Below are 10,000 nucleotides of genomic sequence, written 5' to 3' on the forward strand. Positions count from 1 at the left end.
GTCGAGTAAAAAAAAACAAAAACAAAGAAAAAACAAAACAATCTCCCCAAGAAAAAAACAACAACAAAAAACAACCAAACAAAAAAAACATTTAAAAAATAACCCAAACAAGCAAGCAAAAAAAAAACAAAAACAACAAAAAATAAAAACAAACAAACAATCAACGACAACCTAAACCCCCCCCCCCAAAAAAAAATATATATAAACAAATAGCAAACAAACAAACAAACAAACAAACAAAAACACACCAAAAAAAAACCTACCATGATTCAGTTTTATTTCATACGAGATTCAGGAAAAATTTAGCAGATTAAAGCAAAACAAAACAAAAAAAAAAACAACAAACAAACAAACAAAAAAAAAACAAAGAGAAAAAACAACCCCCCACAAAATAACACAACAAAACACCCCCAACCACCCCCCCCCCCTCCCCCCAAACAAAAAAAAAACACCCCAAAACAAAACAAACTTCAATGTTTAAGCTGCAACAATAATATAGATCGGATTGGATAGGATTGATAATTTCTGATTTGACCAGTTAATTGCCGTACCTGGGAATTTAGTTGAGGAAGACATCGTTATGTCCCAGGGTTGAGAGTTTTTGCCTAGGTGAGAGTCATTTAAATCGATCGATATTTGAAGGGTGAGTTTTCTGGCCAAATTAAAAAAAAAAATACGAGTCTTTCTGAGCATGGCCGTGTTCTGGTTTAAGATTCACCTCCCAACATTTGATTCAACCAGATATAATATTATATATAATAATATACAGTTGGTTACATTTAACTCTTTCCTTCCCGATCATCTTCTAGATTTATTACCCGAAACGTCACACCCACCACCATTATAATAGATATTTTAAACTTTAACTCAATAGGTTACAGTGAATGACATAATCAGTCGGATGGTGAAAATGTTTGAACTGAGATATTGCCAAGTTTAGTTAGAAGGTCAATTTTGATCAAAAACGAGTTCTTGTTATAACTGATTAAATCAACCTTTTTTTGTACATCTTCGGGAAATTTCAAAGCTTAATTTCACTTCTACCTAAATATTTTTTACAGCTAGACAAGTTGCAAGTTGGAAAAGTATGAAATTTTAGAAAAGTTGCTGGATACCTTTCCCATAGGCATCTGACCATAACTTCATAAAAATCACCCGATTTACTTCAAATAAAGATTAAAATGCTCTGGGGAGCAAATTCTTTCAGAAAATGAAAAAAAATGCAAATCCATAATGTTCACCTTCCCACTTATTATGTTATGCACTGACACCGCCAAAAACAAACTGTTTAACACAGTAGTAAGTACTTAGAACTAAAACAAATGTATTTATCTAAATTATGTGACGTACAAAAGAAATCAAAATGAGAAAAAATGTTGGTTGAATCGTAACGAATATGACGATTTTCCTAAAATTGGAGGAGAGAGTTAAAATGACTTCAATGATCCAAATGCGTCACAAAATTGGTGTGAGAAAGTTAAATGTTATCAGAATACATTGTTGCTGTGCTATGACCCCCCCCCCCCCCCCCCCCCCGCCAACGAATCCCATAAACAAGTCTTTAAAACTCATCCTTCAAATATCGATCGATGAAAATGACATGTCAAAAACTCCAAAATAAAAAAAAAAAACAAAAAAACAAAACAAATAAAAACAAAAACAAAACAAAAACAAAACAAAGACACCCCCCCCCCCAAAAACAAACAAACAAACAAAACAAAACATGCTCCCAATGCGTGGCTATTGTTATTAACTTAACAGTCATGAAAACCACAATCAATACATGCCATCGCATTATACAATCAAAGTCTTTGTCATTTATTGGACAATTAAACTGTTAAAGGCATAATTTGTATTCACCCTCAATGAATGGAACATCGACAAGGCTTGTTCTATCATATATATATATATATATATATATATATATATATATATATATATATATATATATATATATATCTACACACACACACACACACACACACACACACATATATATATATATATATATATATATTAATATATATATATATATTATATATATATATATATATATATTGTGTGTGTGTGTGTGTGGTGTGTGTTGTGTTTGTGAGTGGTACAAAATGACATTAACTTTTATAGTATAATGCGATATAAAAGCAAAACATATATAAAAATGTATATATATATATATATATATATATATATAAATATATATATATTATTATATATATATATATATATAAAGAGTAGGGTGGCGTAAATTTCGTTCAAACTTTTGAGATGGATCCATTAAAAAATTTTTAAAAACTGTTTTATTATTGTATTATTGGTCCTGTGTTGTTTAATCAACATACACACACGTGTACACCTTTGAAATCTACGTCAATAGGCTCCAACAATCATGATGTCACTTCCCTCGTAATGACGCATGGTAACTTAGTAACTGGTTCTAAGTTATTGGAACAATGGCGGGCGCCCTTATGAAATATTTCTCCGATGAGCACAAACGTGTATCGTTGAGGAGAAAAACATAAATATAATCATATTTTGACTTTTATACATTCTGATCACATGACATAATTAAAGTTCTAGCCAGCATGAAGAATAAAAAGTACCCATTTTCTTTGTTTAGAACCAGGCTGCTCGCCGTTGCTGGGCGACGTGACATCAGAATAGTGAATCCAATTATCGTATATTTTATCAAAACCAGTTGAATGGGTCTATTTTTACTCTAAACATTAAAAAAAAAGGATTTTTGGGGTCCGTTATCGACCAATAAACGTGAATCGATAACCAATAACAAACTTAAGCGCATACCTATCACCCAAAGTAATAGCCTCACAGATCCTGGGTAAAACTCACAATTTTAACACAGGCGGTTAAGTAGTAGTAGTTAGTGCGGGGCGGTCCTTGGCAAGCTTAAGGACCACGGTCCTACGGTCCTTGGGAAATGAAGACCGCAAGGACCGGTCCTTTTCGACATTGAACATTCCTGAGAGACTGTTGGAAATTCGAACCGGTTTGACCTTTGAGACCGTGGGATCGTTCATTCTTGAACCGTTAAAGACCGCTACACGATGAAAACCGTGGTCTACAGGAGTAAAACACACGGAGTAGTCACACTCATTTCAAATTGTAACCTAATTAGAGAAGAGGGGTGATGCCTTCTTTATTTGCTCACCGTACTTCATTGTTACTTCGATAATTTAATAAAATTTGAAATTTATCCCCATTAACGGAGATAATGGCATCGCCCAAGGCGTTGATCGAGTTGTTCGTGGCGTTGATACATACACGCAACTCCTACCCCCCCCCCTCCCCCTCCCCCCCCCCACTCACACACACATTAGAGGGCAGCGAGCATTGAAGAGTACGAGAGAGACGTGAAGTTATAATAAGAGGGGGTGGATGAGGTAATAAGAGGGGTCGATGGTGACTTTTCGCCAGATCTAACAAACTCAGCTACCCATTCATTGCTGAGTAGACAGGGATTCAGAAAAAACTCGATTGCACCCGGGATCGATCTCTGGCCCTTTGCGTATAAAGAGAGTGCTCTATCAACTGAGCTATCGGGGTCCCCAAATATTCTATTGGACTTTTTAAAAATTCAGACGTTATAACTGGGTTTTTTGGAAGGAAGAAACTAATGAAACTCATATTATTTGATTAGTAAAAACACCAAACGAAATTTTAATATTATTGTATTATTTTAAATGACAACACTGCGATAGAAAGGAGTGGTGACAAGAGATGGACAAAAGAAAACAAAAAATCGGATTTGCTACTTGCTAGGTTCGACACACACACACACACACACACACACACACACAACACACACATCTTTAGTAGTCACATACATTTCAAACAATAACCCATTAGAGAAGAGGGGTCATGCCTTCACCATAGATCATTGTCATTGCGATCATTATGGTGTAGTAAATTTTGAAATTTACCTCGTATAATGGAATCGTCCAAGGCGTGCGCCTCCTGTTCCCCCATCTCACACACGAAAGGGCGGTTTGCGGAGTGGAGGTTGGTGGTCGTCTGCCTGTATGGTCGTCTGTGTCGTTTAGTGTGTGGCAAAGGGGGGTGGGTGCGATTAATTAAGTGGGATGGGTGGTGATTGGTGGAAGATAGGCAACCGAAGCAACGAATCGCTGGGGAAGTAGTAGGCTATGGCGCGAGACCGTAGGACCGTGGTCCTTAAGCTTGCCAAGGACCGCTCCGCACTAGTTGAAAGGTGATAAGAAGTGAAGACCGCCGCCGGTCTTCCCCTATGGGACCGGTCTCCGGTTCACAGCTAAAAGACCGTGGGACCGCCGGTCCAGACCGGTCTTCAGCGCGGCACTAGTAGTAGTAGTAGTAGTAGTAGTAGTAGTAGTAGTAGTAGTAGTAGTAGTAGTAGTAGTAGTCGTTGTTGTTGTTGTTGTTGTTGTTGTTGTAGCAGTAGTTGTAGTAGTAGTAGTAGTAGTAGTAGTAGTAGTAGTTGTTGTTGTTGTTGTTGTTGTTGTTGTAGCAATAGTGGTGGTGGTCGTAATTGGAGCAGTAGTAATAGTAGTAGTAGGAGTAGTAGTAGTAGTAGTAGTAGTAGTAGTAGTAGTAGTAGTAGTAGTAGTAGGAGTAGGAGTAGGAGTAGGAGTAGGAGTATTAGCAGTAGTAGTAATAGTAGTAGTTGTTGTTGTAGCAGCAGCAGCAGCAGCAGCAGCAGCAGTAGTAGTAGTAGTAGTAGTAGTAGTAGTAGTAGTAATTGTTGTTGTTGTTGTTGTTGTTGTAGCAATAGTGGTGGTGGTGGTGGTAATTGGAGCAGTAGTAATAGTAGTAGTAGTAGCAGTAGTAGTAGTAGTAGTAGTAGTAGTAGTAGTAGTAGTAGTAGTAGTAGTAGTAGTAGTAATAGTAGCAGCAGCAGCAGCAACAGTAGAAGTAGTAATAGTGGTATAGTAATAGTAGCAGTAGTAGTAGTAATAATAGTAGTAGAAGTAGTAGTATAGTAGTAGTAGTAGTAGTAGTAGTAGTAGTAGTAGTAGTAGTAGTAGGAGGAGGAGGAGGAGGAGGAGGAGTAGGAGTAGTATCAGTAGTAGTAATAGTAGTAGTTGTTGCTGTTGTAGTAGCAGCAGCAGCAGCAGCAGCAGCAGCAGTAGTAGTAGTAGTAGTAGTAGTAGTAGTAGTAGTAGTGGTGGTTGTTATTGCTATTGTTGTAGTAGTAGTAGTAGTAGTAGTAGTAGTAGTAGTAGTAGTGGTTGTTATTGTTATTGTAGTAGTAGTAGTAGTAGTAGTAGTAGTAGTAGTAGTAGTAGTAGTAGTAGTAGTAGTAGTAGTAGTAGTAGTAGTAGTAGTGGTAGTAGTTGTAGCAATAGTGGTGGTGGTAGTAATTGGAGCAGTAGTAATAGTAGTAGTAGTAGTAGTAGTAGTAGTAGTAGTAGTAGTAGTAGTAGTAGTAGTCGTAGTAGTTGTAGTAGTAGTAGTAGTAGTAGTAGTAGTAGTAGTAGTAGTAGTAGTAGTAGTAGTAGTAGGAGGAGGAGGAGGAGGAGGAGGAGGAGGAGGAGGAGAAAGAAGAAAAGCAGTTGTTCCTCACCATTTGGGCTCCGATCCAACACCTTTCAGGATAAGAATGGCAATACGCCTATGTAGACCCCACTCTTCCACCGCCACAGCCACTATGAGGCCCCCGAAGAATAACATGGTCGTGTCCTAGTGAGCAATATTCATTCAGTCACAGATTAGTAAACCGAATATAAAAGACAATGAAACAAGAGAATGCAACAATTTTAACAAAAAGGAGTCTTCAGAGCCACCAGTCCAATGGAGTCGGAGTTTATCCCGGTTTCTATGGCGTGAAACGGACAATAGCAATTACTTGCTACCCTTAAGAGAGGACGCTAATCTATCGCAAAGTACTTCCGCCAGATCTAACAGACCCAGCTACCCAATTAATGGGGTGGGGGAGGTCAGAAAAATAATCTTGACTGCACCCGGGATCAATCTCGGCCCATTTGCGTGTGAAGCGAGTGCTCTACCAACTGAGCTATTGGGACCCCCTGAATAAAACAATAACTAATCAAAATCTCAAGTCTCAGAACGGTATAGTTGTCGGGATGGGCCAGATGCCACAAAGTCATTTTATAGTGAAATGACAAGAAATGTCCGATTTAGTGCTTGGCCGTTCATAAAACGATAGACTTTCTCCTCATAAAGGTATCTATAAAAATATGACTCTTGACCAAATAGTTTGGCTATGCCCTCAATAGGCTTCAACAGTCGTGACGTCACTTCCCTCGTAATGTCGCATACTAACTTAACCTTATGGTTCTAAACTATCGGAACAATGGCGGAAGCCCTTATGAAATACTTCTCCGACGAGCATAACAGTGTATTCAGTGGAGAAAAACATTATAAATCTGATCATGTTTTGACTTTTATACATTCTAATCACATGACATGTGAAAAAGTTCTAGCCAGCATGAAGAATAAAAAAGTACCGATTTTCTTTGTTTGAACCAAGCTGCTCGTTGATGGGCGGACGTGACATCAGACTATTGAATCCAATTGTTAGCATCTAAACCACGGCGATATAACATCGTTTAGCGGCGGTGGGTCACATGAGAACTATCATCCAAAATGTGTGCTAAATACAATAGATACTATGCGCTTGGCTGAGAAACTCTCAACATTGCCATCCGAAAATATAACGGACCAACACACAGAGCAAAGTGTAACCTTGAACGTTTATAGTCTGGTTAATACGGTTTAGTGAGAATTATAAACAGGGATGAGGAAAAACAACAAACAAACAAACAAACAAACAAAAACAAAACAAAACAAAACAAAAACCAAAAACCCAATAACAAACATCTGAGTGACGTCTATCTATATGATGGTACCTGGCCGTTAACGGCACTGTCTCTGTCCGAAAAAAAATGCAATATCGCCTAACAGGTGTCATGTCCCGTCTTACATGTTAAGCGTTGTTGGCCAGGGACCCCCTATAAGGCCCATTGAGCACGTTTAGTGGATATTGAGCTATATAAAAGCTCAATTTTTAAAAAGGACATTGGAAGCAGTATTTGGACAACACACTTTCGTTCCCCATAATAGTTGTGGTTATGATATCATTACGTGTCAAAATATATTTTTTTACTTACAACCTACTATTTCTCAAACACACGTATTTTTTTTTCTACACAGGCTAATAAATAATAATAAAATATCATAATTAAATGTTTTTGTTGTCGTTGGTATCATAATCATATCAAGAGTAAAATCGTGTCTAATAATAAGAGTCACATTATGCAACACATTGCCACATAAAGAGTTCATGTTAGATGAACTATTGCCCTAGATAAAATAGAAATACATATTTTTTTATGGGAGTGCGTTTGTTGAACTCCTGATGCTTTCCATTCATAGCAGATAATTAATGACAGGTCTTTTAACACGGGTTTTGTTTCAAGAGTTATATTAATACTTCACATACATAATTCATGTGATTAAACTATCTAGAATAAACTAGATATTTTTTTTATGGTAGTGCCTTTGTTTCATAGCAGATAATTAATAACACGCCTTTTAAATTGGGTTTTGTGTCAAGAGTTATAATACTTGCATTAATGTGAGTTTTAACTAGCGTTCACAAAAGGTTTTAATTTAAATAAAATTGTTTTTACCAATGACTGCATGATTTTAATGAGCATTAACAATAACTCTCTTTTTACTTTTTCAAAATTATTTAATTTATGGATTAATTTGATTAAATTGATCGCTTTCCGGTCGAAAGGTCCAGGGTTCGAGCCTCGCTAGGCATAGTTGAGTCCTAGTAAAAGACTCACATTATCTCACCGTACTTAGGTGAAAATGAGTACCTGGACGGTAACAGCGTTGTCTTGTCGGGGGAAAAAAATATAAAAACAGCCTAACAGGCGTCATCTCTCGTTCTACAAGTTGTGTGTTGCTGTTGGTCAGGGACCTTTTTTAAAGCGTGTTGAGCACGTTTAGTGGATATTGCGCTGTATAAATAAAGTTTTTCGGATTTAGAAAAAATAATTTGGTGATTGTCGTCATTTATTGGGGCCTATCACCAATGATGTACCAAAGGCTGTAAACTCAGTGCATTCATTTTCTATTCAGGTCCAAGTTGCTCTCAGTTTGACCTCCGGTCTCAGATGGTCAATTTTTTTCATCGTAAAACATGACCACCCCCTACCCCTCCCCCTACCCTTTTTTATTTTTTGTTTTCGTTTTCAGCTGCGAACACGAGCAGAACGCGAACGTTTTATTTTAGAATTAATTAATTTCTCTCAGTTTCTACCAACAAAGTGAGACAGCACACATGGTCAAGGCTGGGTTTCTTCAATATGGGAGTGACAATAGTATGTTTAAGATTGTTAGAAACCTCACCAATAAACACAATAGCATTTACAATATGGGTATGAACAGGAACGAAAATATTAGCACTAGAAAGAACAAGCCATGAAGAATTGGATCTATTTGGCGAGTTGTTTTAAATCATTGTCTCAGCGCGGACAATTATATTTCCGTTTCAGTGGCGGTCTCAAATTAATCGAATACTGGTCTCAAATTAATCGAATACTACTTCGGCTGCGATTAATTTGAGACCGCCACTGAAACGGAAATATTGTCCGCGCTGAGACAATGATTTAAAACAACTAGCCAAATAGATCCAATTCCTTCATGACTTTTTCTTTCTAGTGCTAATATTTTGGTTCCTGTGCACTAGTTTCCTATTCTTGTGCTTTATTTGTTTCCTCTTTGTCCAACTCGTTCCGAATTCTTGATATTTTATCTCTAAAGTGTAGAGAGAAACGATTTGCGGTAGCAATGGGGTCCTCGGAATTATGTGAAGGGTGATCATTATTCAGTTTGTTCAGGGTGGCAAACAGGTCAGGCGGGTTTCGTTTGGCGCCTGTCATTTTATTTAGAAGATTGTTTTTAAAAAAAATCTAAGATAGAATCAATTTGTTCCGTAGTTTTTTTTTTTTTGTTTTTTGTTGTTGTCTTTTTTTTTCTTTTTTTTTTTTAGTCCTGAATAGATTTGAGAATAAATTTTCCAATTTGGATCGGCGCCATCAACTCGGCAGACCTGAGTTGATGTTTTAGTATTTGTATCTCATAGCAATACCACTCTGTGTTTGATCAATAGTAATTTCTTTCGCGACCAATGGGCATAGCCCGTCGAACACAGTTTTCAATGAATTATTATAAGTATTTACCATTTCATGAACATTATCAAAACTATAAACAGAGAGACTTGAGACTTGATGGTTTCTTGAAATGTTTCTATGTTTAGTGATTTTGTTTTACGGTATGGGGTCGTTTTCTTGACGGTTGTTTTGCATTCAATCTTTAGATTTACAGCAATCAGGTAATGATCTGAAATTGTGCAATTCCAAACGTCAACGTTGTCACTTATTTTGTCATTTGCAAGTGAGAACCACTTTTTGTTGCAGTGAACGTTGTCAAGATTAAGTGACGTCATGACTATGGAACCCAATTGTGACGAAAACTGATCTACTTTTGAAATGTTATGAATGACGCACTGCTGCCATAGAGACAACTTCCAATGGAGTCGTCCGTGATGCTGGAAAGTTAGGCCTGTTTTTCTTGACTCGCGATGTCTTCGATAATCGCAGTTATAGCCTCCATTTCATAAAGTTCTTTAAGCCCCCCCCCCCCCCACCCCCGCTTTATCTGGTCTTTGGGGTTTTTCTAATGTTCATTTAGAGATGTTCTAGCTCAGTATATCAGTATCGTGCTGTTTCTAAAGAACTGATACATTTTTCTTAAGATTTACTGGAACCCCTTCTCCCTCTCTCATCCCCTCTCCTCTTCCTCCTTTAGGGTCGACGTATACTTATTTGCAGGTCTGAAAGCCCACATTTTTATATAGGAAATACTCTCAAACCAACCTAAAATATTGTCCATTACAGCAATGTTAAATCAAGATCATAATTGCTTTCAGTTATCAGACTTGTAAATATGTAGACGTTGTCTTAAGTCTAGT

The 10,000-nt window shown here is 37.2% G+C and overlaps 1 protein-coding gene across 3 annotated transcripts in view; it reads right to left on the bottom strand.

The window, feature by feature from the left end:
- LOC144967606 (Na(+)/citrate cotransporter-like) overlaps nt 1-10,000 on the bottom strand; it is a 34,361-nt gene that overhangs the window by 19,289 nt on the left and 5,072 nt on the right. For all 3 annotated transcript variants that reach the window (XM_078905102.1, XM_078905103.1, XM_078905104.1), the window contains exon 4: nt 5,558-5,673. In XM_078905102.1, the coding sequence (XP_078761228.1) occupies nt 5,558-5,673 (116 nt within the window). The remainder of the gene's footprint in view (nt 1-5,557; nt 5,674-10,000) is intronic.

This window comes from Berghia stephanieae, chromosome 3 (genome assembly GCF_034508935.2).
Source record: "Berghia stephanieae isolate SIO BIC M18660-M18661 chromosome 3, UCSD_Bste_1.3, whole genome shotgun sequence".
Taxonomy (NCBI): Eukaryota; Metazoa; Mollusca; class Gastropoda; order Nudibranchia; family Aeolidiidae; genus Berghia; species Berghia stephanieae.